This window comes from Thalassophryne amazonica, chromosome 1, assembly GCF_902500255.1.
Source record: "Thalassophryne amazonica chromosome 1, fThaAma1.1, whole genome shotgun sequence".
Lineage (NCBI taxonomy): Eukaryota > Metazoa > Chordata > Actinopteri > Batrachoidiformes > Batrachoididae > Thalassophryne > Thalassophryne amazonica.
Window position 1 is genome coordinate 87,939,550 of NC_047103.1, and position 21,398 is coordinate 87,960,947.

General features: G+C 43.0%; 1 protein-coding gene across 1 annotated transcript in view; it reads right to left on the reverse strand.

Annotated features, from left to right (window-relative positions):
• scospondin (subcommissural organ spondin) overlaps positions 1–21,398 on the reverse strand; it is an 852,118-nt gene that overhangs the window by 817,386 nt on the left and 13,334 nt on the right. Inside the window, 3 exon segments of the mRNA XM_034168739.1 lie at positions 7,338–7,561; positions 11,598–11,768; positions 15,060–15,142. Of these exon segments, the coding sequence (XP_034024630.1) occupies positions 7,338–7,561; positions 11,598–11,768; positions 15,060–15,142 (478 nt within the window).

Genomic DNA, 21,398 nt, shown 5'->3' on the forward strand with positions numbered 1-21,398 from the left:
ACCAGAAAACAGGCTTGCCAAACAGCTAGTCAGCCTATATGCTTAATATGAGCATGCAATCATGCACAACTTGTAATATATACCATTACATTCACTGGCTGAGTGTCCTTCCCACTGTCGCCAAGTGCTTGCTCACAGGGGGTCGTTTTGACAGTTGGGGTTTTTACGTAGTTATTGTATGGCCTTGCCTTACAATATAAAGCGCCTTGGGGCAACTGTTTGTTGTGATTTGGCGCTATATAAATAAAATTGATTGATTGATTGATTGGCTTCATCACTTCCACAGATAAAATAGATATCATTGAAGCTGTGCTTGTGGTGAACCCAGTCAGACTCAAATTCAAACTTGTCTGAGATACACTCATTTGGATGAGCAGTTCACATGTTGAAAAATCACTGGGACAACCAGTTGAAATTTGTTGAAAATCCATTAAAGTTATTGTGGGCACAAGATTGTGGACTGACACACAGATGAGCACACACATTCCTTTCCCTGGCTTTACAGTCTACTGGGGAAAAATGAACTACATATATAAAGATTAGGCTGCATGGTGGGTTAGTGGTTAGCACTGAAAGTTGTTTCTTCCCACCTGGGGACTTTTCTTTGTGGAGTTTGAAAAGTTGTCCAGTTGAGACTGTAAACTGTTTCCGCAGACGTGTCCATAAAAATCATAGAGGGATATGCTTTGCAAACTTAATACCTATTACTACATTGGATGACGCTGAAATTGAGGATGGCCTATTGGCTGTTCCAACAATATAAAATATTTTGTGTCTGCTACCTACAACATAGTAGAGAAGCTTGAATCCTTGACTGGATGGGCTGCTTGACGCGAGGACGTTTCGCTTCAAATCACAAATGTGAGTGGGGTTTTCTGAAGAACACACAAGATCAAGGACCTTCAGCTGGAGGCAGATGAAACTATGATGTATTTGATGTGACATCGTTGTTCACCTGCATCCCCACCACTGAGGCCGTCTCAGCTGTTGAGGCAGAGACTACTGGAGGATGCGTCTCTACTTGAAAGGACCAAACTCACACCAGACCACATCTGCCACTCTTGGAGATCTGTCTTGACACAGGCAGATCCATGGTTGTGCGATGGGGTCTCCGGTATCCCCCATTGTGGCCAATCTGTACATGGAGTGAGTGGAGAAGACAGCCTTGACGTCTTTCACGGGCATCTCTCCCAGTCACTGGTTCAGATATGTCGATGACACATGGATTAAAATCAAGCAACAGGAAGTTGAGGACTTTACAGAGCACATCAACCCGTGGACTCAATATCAAGTTCACATGTGAGGATGCCAGAAACAACCATTTAGCCTTCTTGGACTGTGATGTTACGATTGGAGAGAACAGGCAGCTCCAGAGAGGGGTTTACAGAAAACCCACTCACACTGACCAATATCTGATCTTTGGCTCAAACCACCCCCTTGAACACAAGCTCGGGGTGATCAGGACTCTTCAACACAGAGCCCTACAGGTGCCCGCAACTACAGAGGGAAGGGCTAAAGAACAACAACTTGTCCAGAAAGCCCTCACAGTATGTGGATACCCACGATGGTCCCTGGATAAAGTGCAGGGGTACCAGAGAACAAAGAGACCAGACAGACAGGAGACGGAGACAAGAAGAAGAGGGGTGTTTCTCCCTTATTTAGCAGGAGTAGGGGAAAAACTACAGAGGATCTTCAGACAGCACAAAATCCCAGTTTACTTTAAACCTGTTAACACCTTGAGACAGAAATTAGTTCACCCTAAGGACAGGATCCCTAGTTATAAACAGAGCAATGTAGTGTATTCTATCAGATGTAACGAACACTACATAGGTGAGACTAAGCAGCCGTTACACAAAAGGCTATACCAGTACCGCAGAGAGGGTGCCAGTGGACCTCAGTCTGCAGTTCATCTCCACCTTAAAGACACTAACCACACGTTTGAGGACAAGGAAGTTAAAATCTTAGCCAGAGAGAAGAAAATGGTTTGAGAGAGGGGGACGAGGCATTGTATGTGACAGTTGAAAACCCAGCCTTAACGGGGAGGGGGTCTGAGACATGCTTTGTCCCCTGTTTTACAATGGGGTACTCAGGTCAAAGCAGTTTCAGTCTTTTGTTCATGGTAATGATCATTCACGGTCAGCAGGAGAGGTTGTTAGTCCATCGTTAGGAGGGACAGCTACCCTGTCATTAGGGTCATTGGGAGGGTGCTAACTAGAGCACAATAGGTGCTAATTAAAGCAGTTGTTTAGTCACTAGCCAATAGCAGTCTGCCTCTCGGTGGAGGGGTCTGGTTAGGTTTAAAACTACAGCTTTTGTGGCTTCTGTTTCTTCTCTTACAAGGGTCAGACAGAAGTCAGGACTACCAGAAGCAAGAATTTTAGCTGAGGAAGCTTCTGCGAGTTGAGCAAAATGTCCTCGCGTCAAGCAACCCAGTCCAGTCGAAGATTCAAGCTTCTCTACTATGGAACCACCTGGTCAACTGAGAGCCTTCACAGAAACATTGCTATCTACAACCCCTGTGGAATGTCTCAAACCTAAACCTACTTCCAGGCATCTTATATATCTAATTATGGATCATCACTTAGATATGATTGGATTATGTGAAACCTGGCTTAAAAGTACAACTGTCCTCCCTTAAATGAGGCTCACCACCAGCATATACATTAGTAACGTCCCTCATGATGCGAAGCAAGGCGGGGGTGTTGCTCTTATTTATAAATCTAGGTTTAGCTTATTAGCTGTTGGGGCTCACAAATATAACTCATTTGAGCATCTGATTCTCTGCTCTGCCCATGATGCTACGTATTGCCAAGGTCAGAAAAATAAAAATCAGCCATATTACTTTGTCACTGTATATAAGCCCCCTGGCCCATACTCTGAATTCTTAAATGAATTTGGTGAGTTCATCTCTAGCTTGTCAACTAGTGCAGATAACATTCTGATTATTGGTGACTTTAATGTTCATATAAATAAGCCTTCTGATCCCTTCTGCAAATCATTTATGGAAATTGTGGATGCATTAGGATTTGGGCAATGCATTCAGGACTCGACACACATTAATGGAAATACCTTGGATTTGGTTCTCGCATGTGGCATTGCTGTCACAAATATTGACATCATGCCTCTTGCATAAGTGGTCTCTGGTCACTTATTAGGTTTACAGTTTTGTTGCTGTGTTTAGTGGAACAACAACCTTATTTATCACTGCGGCAACACATCAACTCCTCAACTATGACTGAACTTGAAGCTAGACTGCCTGATACCTTAGCTTCACATTTGGAAAATGCCCAATCAGTAGACAGTCTTGTGGACAGTTTAAACTCAGCGCTCAAAACTACATTGACATGATTGTGCCAGCTATATTATAAACATGCTCCCCCAAAACACAGTCACCTTGGTTCAGTGATTACTTGCGTGACCTCAAACATAAGGCTAGAGGTCTAGAACGGAAATGGTGTTGTTCAAAATTAGAAGTATTCAACCTTGTGTGGGTGTGATGCTATCTTAGACTATAAGCATGAACTACTGGCTACAAAGTGGGCCATTCCCTTGATGTGATCAACAAAACAAGAATAACTCAAAAGTTCTTGTATGACACGTGTGGCAACACTTATACATGGACAATCACCTGTAAGTCGCTCTCCTTTTACAGTACAAGAATTCTTGGATTACTTCCAGAAGAAATATAAAAACATTAGGTTAAAGATAATCCCAACATGCCTTAACCCAGCTACTGCACCCTGCTATTGAGGTGGGTGCCATCACTGAGGTATTAGAGATTTACAGAATTTGATAGTATCTCACTAGGTGTGCTGACAAAACTCGTAATGTCTACAACAAACACAACCTGCTTATTTGATCCCATACCAACAAAACTGTTTAAGGACCTGTGGTGTTGGAATGGTCACCCAGTAACAGGGACCGTAAAAGAGTCTAACGTGCGTGTGAATGGTGCGAATCCCTGTGGTGCAATGAAAGTGAGAGACACACAGTCATATCCCCATAGATGGGAGCTTTGCACCATTGGCTCCTCAGCAAACCACATACACCATATCGTGAAGAAATTCACATTTTGTGAGCTGTGCATTCACGTGTCGTGAGATATTTTTTCAGTATTCATGCTTTGCAATTCACAGTTTGTGGATAATTCACGATTAGCACCAGATTCACGTTTTGGGGGTCAACAGGGGTAAGCGGCAGACCTGTTAACCAGGCTATAGGTTCACAACAGCCTGAATTTCCACTGCTTTTGTGGCTAATTCCATTTGTTAATATGATGGTCTTATTGCAAGATGTCTTACTGACAACTCTGACTGTGCCGCTACAGGGGAAATGAAGAACTTCTGCTTTCTTTTTGCAGAAACATGATTAAATAACAACATGCCAGACACAGTTTACCAGGTCAATAGGCAATTCCTCTACCAGGCCGACTGCAACGATATGTCGGGGAAAATGTCTGATGGAGGACTGTATTTATATCAACAGAAGCTGGTGTGCAAACTGTTCTCTGATAAGCAGCCATTGTTCTGAAGCAGTCAAGCACTTAACACTGAAATGCTGCCCACACAATCTGCCCGGGGAGTTTCCAGTGGTGTTTATCATGTCTGTTATCATGTACGTTCCCACAAGTGCTAACAGGGTGCTACATGATCACATCTGTGCATTCCAAAGTATGCACTTTTTTCATGGTGGCAGGAGCTTTTTAACCACTTTAAAAGTGACTGGCATTCTGCCCCAGGTTTCATCAGCATGTTTCCATAGCTACCAGAGGAACAACATTCTTGACTGTGCGCACAAAGAGATGGTGGCCTGCCCTCACTGGGCTTCTCTGACCACATCTCAATTATGTTGGTTCCAACTCACCGACCTGTGCTTAAAGTCAGCAATCCCACACAGAAGATTATCACTGTATATTTCAGTGGGCTCCCGCACGGTTTTGAGCTCATGTCTGGGAGATCTTCAGAGAAGCGGTGACCAATGATAGTAAGGTGGACCTGGAGCAGTGCGTATGTGTCATCGTCTGCAGCTGTATCAGGAAATGCATTGAAGATGTCAACATCCCCCAGGAAGCTCACCATCTGCACCAATCAGAAACCCTGGCTGAATGGAGAGGTGCTGTCTCCTTTCAAGATGTGGACGCAGGTCGAAGACGCATCCACATGAAGAGCAGTAAAGGAGGAAACTGGAAGCTAGACTTAAAAGGGCAAAGGCCAAATGCAAGATACAGGGTCACTTTGCCACCAATGAACCTCGGCGCATGTGGACGGGGCATCAAGACCATCACTGGCTATAATAGAGGAATGCTGAATGCCCAAGGGAACCCATCTCTCCCAGATGCCCTGAACACATTTATTTCACTTCTAGGTTTCCAACACCTCCTCTAATACCATGCATGCATTTCCACCAAGTGAGCTGCCTCTTGATGTGTCTGCTGAAGATATGAGAAGGTCCCTCCAGAGAATCAATCCCCAAAAGGCAGCAGGCCTGGACAACATCCCGGGCCAGGTTGTGAAAGATTATGCTCATGAACTCACTGGGGTGCTGACCGACATCTTTAACACCTCACTCTCCCAAGCAATGGTGCCAATGTGAGATGCAGTTTCATCTGTCATCCACTACATTGGAATATTTAGTCAAACAATCACATTGTTTAAGTTTGCAGATACACTGGTCTTGGTGGGGTTTGGTATCCCACAACAATGAGTCTGAGTACAGACAGGAGCTGGAAAATCTGGAGGATCGGTGCAGAAGCAAATAATCTCTCCATCATTGTAGCAAAGACCAAAGAGATGATTGTGGTCTTCAGGAGGAGAGATGATAGCCCCCTCCATTTTTCACTGGAGGAGCAGTGGAGGAAATGGTTCTCAGTTTTTTAAGTACCTGAGGGGTACATTTCCAATGACCTCATGTGGGACATCAACAGAGCAACCATAAAAAGTCAACCAATGCCTTTATTTTCTCATGAGATAGGAAGTGTGCTGGCCTCAGTATCTCAGTTCTGATAACCTTCTACAGGTGTGTGGTGAGAGCATCCTCACTTCCTGTACCACAGCAATGGTAAGGAACTGCTCTTCTGCCAATAGGAGGCACTGCAGAGGGTGGGTTAAATCTGCCCAAAAGAAACACACAATGTGGTCTTCCCTCCATAAGGGCATTTACAACAACAGGTGCCAAAACAGGGCATACTGAATTATGAAGGACCACACTGATCCTGCATATGGACTGCTTGCCCCCTCTTCATAATGATGGTGGTCAATGCCACAGGGCAGTAGTCATTGAAACAGGATTCTTCAGCACAGGTATGATGGTGGCGGGTGTGAAACATGATGAAACAATGGTGTGCTTCAGGGAGATGTTAAAGATGTCCGTAAAGACATCTTTAAGCTCCTCCGTGCAGTCATTCAGCACACAACCAGGGATGTTGTCTGGATCTGTTGCCTTGCAGGTGTTGATAGCAGAGAGTGTCCTCTTCACACTGGCGGCAGAGAGGCACAGGGTCTGCTCGTGGGGAAGGGTCTTCTGTGGGCGTGTGTTGTTTTGTGCTTCAAAGCGTGCAAAGAAGCAATTTAAGTTGTTGAGCAGAGGGATGTTGCTCTTGCAGCTCTGTGGCGCGGGCTTGTAGTCCGTGATGGCCTGAATGCCCTGCCATAGGCTCTGTGCATCCTTGCTGTCTTTGAAGTGGGCGGTTATCTTGTGAGTGTCATCCCGTTTTGCTTTCTTGATGCCATGGGACAGGTTGGCTCTCACTGTTCTCAAGCCAGATTCATCTCTGGCTCTGAAGGCTTTGTCACACATCAAATGTGGAATGGTTGAATATTTTGCCACCATCAACGAGATAGTTTGTGGTCTGAAATCTCACACAATTAACCAATCAGATTTGAGGAATAAAAGTAAGTGGATTAGAATTTGAATTTCAGGGTATGGTGACTTAGACGTAATCAGAAAAGTCTCCTTTCACACCATAACTTAGTCCTTTTCCCTTCCTGTTACACATGATGTGTAACAGGAAGGGAAAGGGGCTACGTGGTCATGTAATGGAGGATTTTGAGATTGGGCCTTAGACTGTAACCATCTTCTGCCAGCCACAGGTGGCGATGCAGGTCGTAGTTGATGTTGTAACAGTTCCCATAGCAACAAATATTATTATTTCTTCATTGGATATATTTACTTTTAGTTTGATAAGAAGTGATGTTGGAGTAGATAATGTTGGTGACCACTGCATAATAACAGTTCTGACTGTTATGAAATTGGATTTAATTCAGTAAGTGCATGAATCTAACAATCATAGCACCACGTGACACTCCAACAGTGGTAGAAAATGGCTATTTTTTTCATACCTTACTGCAGCCTCCTCTTCCATCGCAGATCGTACTGATGTAAACTGCCCATGTGCCATCAGCAGATGAAGCTAGTAGGTAAGTGCAGCTGCCTTGGAAGTGGAAGTGCTTCCTGTCAAACGTACGGTAGTGTATCCCACCCCAGGCCATGCAGGTGGCCGAATCCTGAGGGAACCTGGCACTACCTAGCACACCCTCACGCACCAGGATGGATGACTGGGAATCTAAAGAGAAAGAAGAAGTTGTTTGTGAAAACTATCTGTCATATGAAACATATTAAAAGTGCAGATGCAAAACCCTGGTTGGAGTAAAAGGGATCCTTGGAAACCTGCAGTAAAAAAAAGGTAGAATTTCACTAAGTGCATACTATATGCACATATTGACATTATGGCATGCTTTTCAAAATCGGCTCATCTGGAATTGTGTGGTTCAAAGGACACATGTTGATTTAATTTTTATCATATGGCAACTACCATGGACAAAAGAAAAGCATTTTGTCCTCACATTTCAATAAGAGACAGAAAGGCAAACTAAAGGGACAACACCAATGAAACGAATGAATTAAATAATTTTTGCTCAGTGGTTATTTGTAATTTTGCTGAAGTAACAATTGATCATTCAGATAAGGGTGGAAAGGTGGCATATTTTTCATTTTTATATATCACTCATGTCTTCTGGAGTCGCTTACTGGGCTGCTATATAGCTTTCATGAAATACATTGAGTCTTGTAAATATCATCATGACTAACATAATACTGTGTTCACATGCTGACTGTAGAAAACAGTCATATCAGTTGTTATATCACAATTCTGTGTCATCTGCAGCAGCAGATGGTAGATGATGGCCACTGATGTAACAATTTTACAGAGTTACTTGCACCAAAATAATCATACTATAATTTCAGCATCTGTTTGTTTGTTGCCTGACTCCTCCCTGATTTCCACCAGTGTATGGATGAAAGTCAACCATGGAATTCTCTCCAAACAGCCCCTATATGTGTAGACTACTTCGAGAACTGCCAAGCTAGGTCAAATTTGCCAAAATTCAATCATTAAGTTCAAGTTCAAATTCACTGGAGTCAAAGGTCAAAATGTTGATTTGCACCAAGTCAGTCAAATTTGCCAAAGGTCAGTCACTAAAGTCAGCACTATATCTGTTTGTCTTTTTGTTGGCCTCCTTCTGTTGTTATAGTTTTGTCAACATTTCTTTGTTGCAAGATTCCACCCAAATCCTTTGGATATTTCTACCAAACGTGGTGTGTGGATGAAGGTCAACCATGGAATCACCACCAAACAGTCCATAGACATCCGTAGGTTGTTTCAGGAATTGCCAAGGCAAGGTACAATTTGCCAAAGGTCAGTCACTGGGGGTTAGTGTCATGCCTTGCCTGCCTGTTTGTTGACTTACTCCTCCTAGGTCCTTTGATCAAATCTGGTAATGTGGATTAAGGTTGACATCATTGGGATCACGGCCAACAAATTTGATGTTCCTCAGATTTGGACCACACATTGCACATTCTGGAATTGGAGTAGCAAGACTGGCTAGAGGTCAATAATTTGGATGAAAAACATGGTCATTGGGGTCATTGTCATTGGTACAAGTGGCAGATTCAATCAGGCCAACTATGCATTGATTATCAGGAAATTTTGTCTGAGAAGTAATACACTCCTTAGGGTCCCTTCAACATAGTGTGAAGTTTGGTCAAAGTGTGCATGAAGCAGGAATTGCATGCAAAACGTGTAGAATGGTAGCTGCCTCTAATGCCTCGTACACCTGTTGCTACAACCTATTTCTGTCATGTGTTGGGTTGTGTTATCCGCTTTTCGGTCATCGTCTTGGTTTGGGTTCTGTGCGTTTCTGTGTAGTTCCTGCATTATAGTTCTGTTTTGGGGAATGGTTGTGTGGTGCAGTAGTTGTGACTTCTCTTGCTGGGTGTTTCTTGCTTGGGCTTCCTTTCCCCTGTTTCTCTTGTCTGTCTTGCTTGGTGCTTGGCGGGGGGTCACTCTCTGTCTGGCCTACACCCTGTTCCGGTTCTTTCCGCAGGTGTTCCCAATCTGTAGATCACTACTTGGTGTACTTAAGCTTCACTGGTTGCACTGTTCTTTGCCTGATCGTTGTGCCTTGTGCCACTGCTTCTAGCTCTGTTCTTGTATTATTCTAGTCCTGCTTCCATGTGTGTTTTGACCACCTGCCAGTTTTTCTCAACCACGCTACTCGCCTGATGATTTGGATCTGTTTGCTGTTTTTGGACTGCCTCTTTGTGTACCGAACCCCACTGATTAATTCAGTAAACGCTTCTTTGAACTTTAGCTACTGTGTTGAGTCCTGCATTTGTCTCCAACCATCCCTGCTAAGCAAACCTGACATTTGCACACACCAGCGGCTGAAAGACAGGGTGTGCACTTTGTGAACCCATTGCACCCTCTTGCGGCAGGTGTCGACCAAATTCCAGGTGACACACACGAACATCTAACACCACTTATTTGGCACTTAGATAATGTGTGGCCAGTCACACTCTTGGCACAACAAAAGACTGCAGACAATCACTGTCATACTTGCAGTGAAATTTATCTAAGTTCCCAGTGAGTGTGACTTTGCAAACACACACACTGACACGTGGGTGTGTGCACTCCACTGTCAGGAGGTGTGGCTTCCGACAGAAGCAGATGTGGTGATCTGTCATTCTGGACATCCCAGGTGGACAACACCTACTGTGTTTGGACAGATATGGACTAACAACTGTCCACTGTGAGGCACGTGTGTCCTGATTGCTGTACTTACGTGGACATAAATAAAACATATATCACTGTGGTGACAAGCTGCAGCGAGCATGTGCACGCATGGAGCGGACACTGACAGCCTGCCAGGCTGAAACAGACCGCCAGATCAGAAAACGCAGCGGGTGATCTGACCGTCATGTCACCCACGTGAACTCTGTTCCACATGACGTGGTGTCTGTGCTGCAGCGCGCCATCCAAAAGACATGTGTCGGGTAGAACACACGCATGGGGCAACTGGACGCACCAGACCAGTAGATGTGGATATGATCAGAGCACACTGCTTCTCATTCATGTCATTTCATGACTGTATGTCTGTGACCATGGGTCATCACCAGAGGAACAGACGGATCATATTGATATTGCGTGCTTGACAAATGCAGTGTTTTTTATATGGTGTCTGATTTTAACTTTTTTTTGTAATACTTCATGTCCCTTCCTGAAATGAGGCAGATCCCTGTAACTCTCAAAGGACAGCTCCGTAGCTCAGTGGTAACGTTTCTGACTGGCAATCAGAGCTTTTGGAACGCGCGGGTTCAAGTCCTGTGGGTTAGGGTAAACCCAGTTTATGTGTTTTAGACATAAATATTTTAAAACAAGGTCTTGCTTTTTCTAATGCTAAGCTTAATTTCACTCTGTAATATCACAGAAGTCACTCCTGTTTATTTAAAAAAATAAGGTGTCTGCAATGAAATAATTCATCTCTCTGTTCATCTTTGACCACTGCTGAGGATAAATCAACACCTGGTTTGGCCTTGCATTTGTGGAAAGCATCCATCCATCCATCCATCCATCCATCCATCCATCCATCCATCCATCCATCCATCAATTTTCTATACCTGTTACTCTAATTAAGGGTCACGGGGCTGGAGCCTCTCCCAGCAGTCATATGGCATGAGGCAGGGTACACCCTGGACAGGACACCAGTCTGTCACAGGGTCACATATGTGTGTCAACATATTCCCACCTGCACACACACACACACACACACACACACCTACGGTCAATTTAAAGTTTCCAATTCACCTAACATGCATGTTTTTGAATGTGTTTGGAAGCTGGACCACCCAGAGAGAAACAATGCAAACATGGGGTGAACATGCAAACTCCACACAGAAAGGTCCCAGGTGGGAAGCGATCCCACGATGATCTTGCTGTGAGGCAACAGTGCTAACCACTATCCCATCATGCAGCCCTAGTGGAAAGCAGACAATGTTTAACTTTTGATGGCAGATACCAACACAGTGCGCCACTGTCATTGCCAGCAGTGGCATAATTTTATGCTGTGCTCTCGCTAAAATAGAATGTCTGATTTACTGACTGTAGCACACCACCAACAAGCTGAATGCAGCATCACCACTCTGTCAATGTTCAATGTGTGTATTGTAGATGAAGGCAAATCGGTGATTGTGCTTGCAACAACAAGGTCTACTGATGCCAACAGCTGTTTTTGATATGTATACATGTGTGCATGTTCACGGACCAGGAAGGAGCGTGTAGCTACAGGCCAAGCATGTTTGATCTGAGATGTTCTTCCAACTGAGCCCCCATTGGCTACTACAGCACTGCTCCATCGGCATCAGTGATGAGTTATGTACTCCAGGGAACTCATCACAGCTCCATGTAGAGAAACACTGGCCACGCACTGCCACACCTTGAAGTTGGGAAAAAGAGAAATGGGATATATAACTTGACTGTAGTGGTGGTTAATAATGAAAAGGATTTGACAAATATCAGAAAAACTGGAACAATGAAGAACCATTCTGCTATTTTGCCAGACTTGAGAACTTGGAAATGTGAGAAATATCAAGACATGGGTTTACTTATTGACAGCAACTGACTATTCATCACAAAATAAACAAATGGCACTGCAAACTATCTACTGTAATATGTAAGCTTGAGCTTTGAACTTCTGGAAAACAGACCCACATCAAGAAATTTCATGTTTGTCATGACACAGCTCCAAAATAATTAAAAGTGAGTGGGGTTTTTCAATGAAACAAAATGATCAGTTATCAAGATAAAAAAAAAAAAAAAACACCTCATTTTCAGTTAAAAGAAATGTGTTTGTTTGTTTGTCTCAGTAAACTGCCAGTATACTGATTGGTATATGGCAACATGCAGGTTTTCATCACAAAGCATTTGGAGTAAAATGTACAAAACGTCATGGTCAAAAATTCATGTATAACCAAGGCTATCATCAGCCAGGAAGCTGTGATCACATGACTGAAAGCAAAATGATGGATCTTGTGACAGCAACATTCTAATTAACACATTATTTCAGAACCCAAACCCTACTGAATGTGTTGCACATACTGATGGAAAATTTGAAGGACTACATACCATAGTTGCATATATATGTTGCAACACACACACACACACACACACACATACATTTTGATGATAATAACGTGACTGTAAAAAGCAGTTGAAACATTCAAAATTTTAGGAGACATGAAAACAATGTAATTTCTATCTATCTATCTATCTATCTATAACTGAACAAACAATTCAGGTTCAATTGAACGGGAAAGTGTATCCAAATGTTTCTGTTGCACACACGCATGTGCATGTGTGTGTGTGTGTGTGTGTGTGTACAGGGTGAGGTCCAGATTGAAAAGTTGTTCCTACTGGCTTGGCTAGTGGAGAATTCCCCTTTGGCTGACCTAGTAGAGCCTTGGTCTGAAATATGAGCCATCTGGTGTTTGAACCCCACTGTGGCTGACATTGTGGCATACATTGATGTAGCCACCGTACCCCGAAGATGATTACATGGGCAGTGCCAAGGGGGCTCTAGAGCTCCCGCTGGATTTGCCATAGCACCCCCACGAAAATAATTCCTCATGTATCATTTTAATTTAATTCCATTCCATGTTTTTAAGGCCTTGTCTACACTGAAACTGAACTTCTGCTATACAATCTTTTTTTTTTTGTCATTTTCAAAATGTGTTCCATTCACAGATCCAGTGAAAACGTGTGAAAATGCTGTAGTGCATATGCTAGGCCTGTACGTAGCGCTGTAACGCTTCCATAAAAAATGGAGAAGAAAATGTGGGGCTAATGTAGTGGCTCACAGATTAAATAAAGTCTTTTGATCTGACCCTATTGCCAGAATTCATCAAAGATAAAAACTGTTCTGCACATGACACCCTTGTTTTGGAAGATGACATCTGAAAAAGCATTAATTCATTATGACAGAAATTACTTGTTAAAGGTTTTTTTTTAAGGTTTTTTTTTTTTAAGAGTTTTTAAAGAAGCCCCTCAGCGTCTCTTTGCTCTGGGTGAGTTTCTCAGCCTGAGCTGGAGGACGCCAGCACTTTGTCCCACCAACAAGAAGAACAAAAACAAATTGTAATTTAGACTGTTAAATGACACTGTTAACAACATGTTACAGAGGCAGGGCGACGACATCTTCCTTTCAGTTTTCCACAGTAAAACACTTCTGGCATTTTCAGGTTTATGTGATTAGATTAATATTCCACTCATAAAAGAAAGTAAACATTCATCAACAGAACTGATTGTTTTACACAAAATTAGTGTAACGTGATGTTCAGTGACATCATATTCAACAGTGTCATGATAATAAGTTGATGTTATGCTTTATTTAAAATGCACCTTTCATTAATAAAAAATCTCAAAGTGCTACAGGGAAAAAAATAAAACCAAGGAGAAATAAGATAACATAAAATCTCAAGATAAAAACTGTCACCAGTATGCAATAAAACCAAAATAGAATAAAAAGACTAAGATGCAACAGATTAAAATTATTGAGACTTGTGAGAGGCCTGTCTAGAGGTTTTTTTTAAGCTTCCACAGTCTGTGGAGCCCTCAGATGGTCAGGGAGGGAGTTTCAAATATGGGGGGCAGCTGAACAGATGGCCCTGTCTCCCATGGTGTGACGTTTGGTGCGAGGGGAGACGGAAAATATTAGTGCTACATGAACGGAGGGAACGGGGGGATGTGTGGGGAGTGAGGAGGGCTTTGAGGTATGTGGGGGCATTGCCATGGATGCATTGGTGGGTGATGAATGCAATCTTAAAATTGATTCTGTAGGTGATGGGGAGCCAGTGAAGGTTAAGGGGTATAGGTGTAATGTGCTCCTGTTTACATACTCTCATCAGAATTCTAGCTACACTGTTTTGAATGTATTGGAGCCTTTGAAGGTTTTTTTTTTCCAGAGATCCCAAAGAGCAGGGAATTACAGTAGTCAAGCTTAGAGGAGACAAAGGCATGGAGGAGTTTTTACAGCATCAATGATGACGTTGTACTGCAGTGAGTGTAGGTTCAAGTTGCTGAAAAGGTTCAGTTTTTGCTGCCCAAATATCCATGAGTGGAAGTAGAAAGAAGTGAAGTCTGTATGGCCTAAAGAACTACCTGAGGAACAGCAGTAGGCACAGACAAACCAATGACCCGGTGTCACTCCTGGCAATTACCCCTCAGAGAACACAGCTTCTGGACAGTAACCAAATCATTGATGCTTTTGCTCTTAACTACAACAACAGGTGCATTGTTCTGTTATGAAGACATCAATGGCAGATGAAAGATTTTCTCTCTGCCTGCTGTTGCCATTTTTTCCCTGAGTCTATAGGCTACACTTGGAGGTCTGTGAATATTTGTACTGAACAGTAGCCTAGGTTTGTGTGTGTGATTTTGGTCATTCTGTATGTTGTTCGTGACTGTCACAGATCAGAATGTGGCTAAGTGTGCGCACGCCCGTGAATGTGACAGATGTAGCGAGAGCCGTCGCGACACATGAGCCCATAGCATCCTCATAAAAATGTCAAGCTCCCCCATAGCACCTTGCAAAAAAAATCTTTGGAGCTGCCACTGGATGATTAGCTGATGTGTGCTTTTAAAAAAACAAAAAATAAATAACAGCATTGCCTCTGATTCACACAGATTGTCCTGCATGGATGCAACTGATTAATTGTCATTTTGTACTTACCCTGTAAGCAGTGTGGACCAGCCCAGCCCTCACAGCAAGCCCTCACTGTCTTGTTAACCATTTGGCTCTCTATCTCTGGGGCTCTGCAATAAAAATTGATCAAAGTGACTCATGCTGTTTAGGCAGAGACAAAAAAAATACAGTATTTCTGTACCATTCGTACTGTCAATCCAACTCCACCCACTAGACTTCTAGCGTTTTGTGGTGCTTTGACAAAAGGTTTGAGTTGTCTATTCCTCTATTGCAGGGGTGGTCAAGTTCGGTCTTCGAGAGCCACCTTCCTGACACTCTTAGTTGTCTCCCTGCTCCAAGACACCTGAATCCAATGAAAGACTTGTTAGCAGACTTTTAATGAGCCTTTCATTGGATTCAGGTGTGTTGGAGCAGGGAGACAACTAAGAGTGTCAGGAAGGTGGCTCTTGAGGACCGAACTTGGCCACCCCTGCTCTATTGCAGCGGTGGGCAACTTGTTCCAGAAAGGGCCAAGAGGGTACAGGTTTTCTTTACAGCCACTGACTCCAGCAGGTGATTTCATTCATTAATTGATTCCATCTGCTCAAAGTGATATTAATCAGTGAAATCACCTGGTGGAGTCAGTGGCTGCAAAGAAAACCTGCACCTTCTTGGCCCTTTCTGGAACAAGCTGCCCACTCCTGCTCTATTGCCTAGTATTCATGCGTACTAATTGATCTCCTCGCTAGAAAATCTCTCACTTTCACGGTCACCCTCTCAGTAGCAATGCATAACTGCTTGGTGTAGTTTGTTTTCAAGAGAATGATGGATGACATTCTTGTTGATTTTATATTATGTAATAAACCCATGACAGATGATTTTATCCAGTTTCTTTACGCTAGAATCCTGCAACGGGTTGAGTACCCACAAAAATGTTGAGCTACGGGTAAAAAAAAAAAAATTATTATTTCTGTTTCTTTAAATTCATGTGCATGGGCACAGGTAAAACAGAAAAAATAAACCCAACAAGGAAAAAGCAAAACAAAAAACAACAAAGATGTGCTGGAGTTTAACTTTTAAACCACTAATATTTTCAAAAGCCAATGATCTTTTATTGGCAAGTCTATGACATAAATGAAGTCAGAGGTCAGGTTTGTGAGATGTTTAGTGTGATTAAAGAGTGAGAATAATATTGTTAGTCGTTTTAGTCGCCCCCCCGTGACCCTTAATTGGAGTAAGGCTTGAAGATGAGTGAGTGAGTGAGTGAGTGAGTGAGTGAGTGAGTGAGTGAGTGAGTGAGTGAGTGAGTGAGTGAGTGAGTGAGTGAGTGAGTGAGTGAGTGGTTTTGCTGGATGTAAAAAATAATGTTGAAGGATGTTGAAAAAGTAAAAGACCTTTTGATAGCCGCAAGCTAGGCACATCATTGTTGAGACAACTCACTGACAGCTGCAGGAGCACAGATGCTGTGACCCCTAACAGATATTTAACAGAGAACACAGCTCTAAAACCACCAAGATGGGAAGAAAAGGGGGCTGTTACCAGTTATCAGTATCGCTGAGAGCCTCTGGGCAGTAACTTTGAATATGTGGACAGATGATTACCATACAGTCAGTTATGCATTAAAACCTTTGTGTCATATTGCATTACACAGACAGCGAGAGGGAGCTGACTGAGCGCATTATTTGCATGTCTCAGTGGGACAGTATATAGAGGTGAGAAGCTCAACTAAAAGTGAGTACTTATAGACTGTGTGGGCTATTGGGTGGGTGCCTAGCTCTGGTTTCTGTGGCGTGAAAAGGACAAAAGTCCTCCTGGACAGGATGCCAGTCAATCACAGGTGACTTCCCAGCCAAGCTGGTGCTCGGAACATCCAATTCACATGAGAGGATGTGAAGTTTGCCTTTCCTGGACCGTGATGTTCAGATAAATAAGGACAGGAGCTTGGAGACTGTGTTTGACAGGAATTCCACACACACAAACACAGACCAATACCTTTTTTTTGATTCCCATCATCCACTGGAACACAGGCTGTGAGTTATCAAACCCTGCAACAACCCAACACTTGATGAGGCTAAAGAAAAGGAACACCAGCACCAGAAGGAAGCCCTTGAAGTTTGTGAATATTCTGTCGTTTGTGAAAACAGTTACCAACACTGTGTGTAATGAAGAAAAGAACAAAATGAATAACATCATAATTCCATATGTGGCTGCAATTCTGAGAAACTAAACTCAACAATCCTGTCCTTTCCAAACTCAGCAACACCATCAGGCAGAAACTGATTCACCCCAAAGATCACACACCACACCCCCACAAAAGCAATCTGATTTATGTGGTTCAATGCAGTGAGGAGTGTGATGAACTCTACATTGGAAAAACCAAACACCCGCTCAACAAAGGAGCACTTCTCCTTTGCTGAGATAGTCCATCCCACCTGACAGGTGTGGCATATCAAGATGCTGATAGACAGCATGATTATTGCACAGGTGTGCCTTAGGCTGGCCACAATAAAAGGCCACTCTGAAATGTGCAGTTTTGCTTTATTGGATGGGTGGGGTCAGAAAACCAGTCAGTATCTGATGTGACCACCATTTGCCTCACGCAGTGCAACACATCTCCTTCCCATAGAGTTGATCAGGTTGTTGATTATGGCCTGTGGAATGTTGGTCCACTCCTCTTCAACTGCTGTGCGAAGTTACTGGATATTGTTAGAAACTGGAACATGTTGTCATATATGCCGATCCAAAGCATCCCAGACATGCTCAATGGGTGACATGTCCAGTGAATATGCTGCGCATGCAAGAACTGGGTTGTATTCAGCTTCCAGGAATTGTGTACAGATCTTTGCAACATGGGGCTGTGCATTATCATGCTGCAACATGAGGTGATGGTCATGGATGAACGGCACAACACTGGTCCTCATGATCTCATCACAGTATCTCAGTGCATTCAAACTGTCATCAATAAACAATTTACAGTCTTAGCGACAGGTCCGGCAATAGCTTCATTATTTCTACCTCTGCGTTGGTCTTGTTTTTCCTTCTTTTCTTTTCTTTTTTCCTCCCGTGGGCACCAGACAGTTTGGGCCATTTTGACATTGTTGTTATGTCACAATGACGTAATGATGTAATGACCCGGAAGGATTCATCAGACACTTTGGAGAGGGGGGGGGGGAGCAGTTGCTAACACTGTAAATTCTTGTGCTGCAATGCATTATGGGAGTTCAGGTAAGCAGCTGAAGATGAGTGAGTGGTTTAGTCAGATGGGTTGAGTGTCATGTTGTTACCATAAGTGTAAAGTGTAGTGTGTTTGATGACTTCTGCCATTGTCTCTGTGGTGTTCACTGTGATGTCACAAATTGCTCAATGAAAATTAATGATGACAACAATAATAATAATGGCACACATCAGAATTAAAACAACCGCACATGCTTGCCTCTACTGGTGGTTGGCTCTCACTGCGGTATTGTATCACTTCCTGTTCCGGAGCACAGCGGTGTTTTGCTGTATCTGTTAGCTGTTTAACTGCGCAGTTAGATTGATCTAGTATCTAGATTACGATTTGTTTCACAGTGTAATCTTCACGTGCCTTAACTAAAGCACTCCTTCTGCTGAATCACCTCTAAATTATTTACACATTATTCACTTTGCGTGTTTTTAGGAATCCGCTAGCTTAGCGCAGCTACTAGCTCTTAGCCGATTAGCATGGCGGCTTCTCCTGTCTCTCCCGCACTTTTCTGCTCTGGGTGTGAAATGTTTAGTTATTCCTCGGCCTCCTTTAGCAGTAATGGTACTTGTAATAAGTGTAGCTTATTCGTAGCTTTGGAGGCCAGGCTGGGCGAATTGGAGACTCGGCTCCGCACCTGTGGAAAATTCTACAGCTAGCCAGGCCCCTGTAGTCGGTGCGGACCAAGGTAGCTTAGCCGCCGTTAGTTCCCCCTGGCAGATCCCGAGCAGCCGGGAAAACAGGCCCGACTGGGTGACTGTGAGGAGGAAGCGTAGTTCTAAACAGAAGCCCCGTGTACAACCGCCAACCCGTTCACATTTCTAACCGTTTTTCCCCACTCGGCGACCACACCCGCCGAGGATCAAACTCTGGTTATTGGCGACTCTGTTTTGAGAAATGTGAAGTTAGCGACACCAGCCACTATAGTCAATTGTCTCCGGGGGCCAGAGCAGGCACATTGAAGGAAATTTGAAACTGCTGGCTAAGGCTAAGCGTAAATTTGGTAAGATTGTAAATCACGTCGGCAGTAATGACACCCGGTTACGCCAATCGGAGGTCACTAAAATTAACATTGAATGGGTGTGTAAACTTTGCAAAAACAATGTCGGACTCTGTAGTTTTCTCTGGGCCCCTCCCCAATCAGAACGGGAGTGGACATGTTTAGCCGCATGTTCTCCTTGAATTGCTGGCTGTCTGAGTGGTGTCCAAAAAATGAGGTGGGCTTCATAGATAATTGGCAAGCTTCTGGGGAAAACCTGGTCTTGTTAGGAGAGACGGCATCCATCCCACTTTGGATGGAGCAGCTCTCATTTCTAGAATCTGGCCAATTTTCTTAAATCCTCCAAACCGTGACTATCCAGGGTTGGGACCAGGAAGCAGAGTTGTAGTCTTACACACCTCTCTGCAGCTTCTCTCCCCCTGCCATCCCCTCATTACCCCATCCCCGTAGAGACGGTGCCTGCTCCCAGACCACCAACAACCAGCAAAAATCTATTTAAGCATAAAAATTCAAAAGAAAACATAATATAGCACCTTCAACTGCACCACAGACTAAACAGTTAAATGTGGTCTATTAAACATTAGGTCTCTCTCTTCTAAGTCCCTGTTGGTAAATGATATAATAATTGATCACATATTGATTTATTCTGCCTTACAGAAACCTGGTTACAGCAGGATGAATATGTTAGTTTAAATGAGTCAACACCCCCGAGTCACACTAACTGTCAGAATGCTCGTAGCACGGGCCGGGGCGGAGGATTAGCAGCAATCTTCCATTCCAGCTTATTAATTAATCAAAAACCCACACAGAGCTTTAACTCATTTGAAAGCTTGACTCTTAGTCTTGTCCATCCAAATTGGAAGTCCCAAAAAACAGTTTTATTTGTTATTATCTATCGTCCACCTGGTCGTTACTGTGAGTTTGTGAATTTTCAGACCTTTTGTCTGACTTAGTGCTTAGCTCAGATAAGATAATTATAGTGGGCGATTTTAACATCCACACAGATGCTGAGAATGACAGCCTCAACACTGCATTTAATCTATTATTAGACTCAATTGGCTTTGCTCAAATGTAAATGAGTCCACCCACCACTTTAATCATATCTTAGATCTTGTTCTGACTTATGGTATGGAAATAGAAGACTTAACAGTATTCCCTGAAAACTCCCTTCTGTCTGATCATTTCTTAATAACATTTACATTTACTCTGAGGGACTACCCAGCAGTGGGGAATAAGTTTCATTACACTAGAAGTCTTTCAGAAAGCGCTGTAACTAGGTTTAAGGATATGATTCCTTCTTTATGTTCTCTAATGCCATATAACAACACAGTGCAGAGTAGCTACCTAAACTCTGTAAGTGAGATAGAGTATCTCGTCAATAGTTTTACATCCTCATTGAAGACAACTTTGATGCTGTAGCTCCTCTGAAAAAGAGAGCTTTAAATCAGAAGTGCCTGACTCCGTGGTATAACTCACAAACTCGTAGCTTAAAGCAGATAACCCGTAAGTTGGAGAGGAAATGGCATCTCACTAATTTAGAAGATCTTCACTTAGCCTGGAAAAAGAGTCTGTTGCTCTATAAAAAAGCCCTCCGTAAAGCTAGGACATCTTACTACTCATCACTAATTGAAGAAATAAGAACAACCCCAGGTTTCTTTTCAGCACTGTAGCCAGGCTGACAAAGAGTCAGAGCTCTACTGAGCTGAGTATTCCATTAACTTTAACTAGTAATGACTTCATGACTTTCTTTGCTAACAAAATTTGAACTATTAGAGAAAAAATTACTCATAACCATCCCAAAGATGTATCGTTATCTTTGGCTGCTTTCAGTGATGCCGGTATTTGGTTAGACTCTTTCTCTCCGATTGTTCTGTCTGAGTTATTTTCATTAGTTACTTCATCCAAACCATCAACATGTTTATTAGACCCCATTCCTACCAGGCTGCTCAAGGAAGCCCTACCATTATTTAATGCTTCGATCTTAAATATGATCAATCTATCTTTGTTAGTTGGCTATGTACCACAGGCTTTTAAGGTGGCAGTAATTAAACCATTACTTAAAAAGCCATCACTTGACCCAGCTATCTTAGCTAATTATAGGCCAATCTCCAACCTTCCTTTTCTCTCAAAAATTCTTGAAAGGGTAGTTGTAAAACAGCTAACT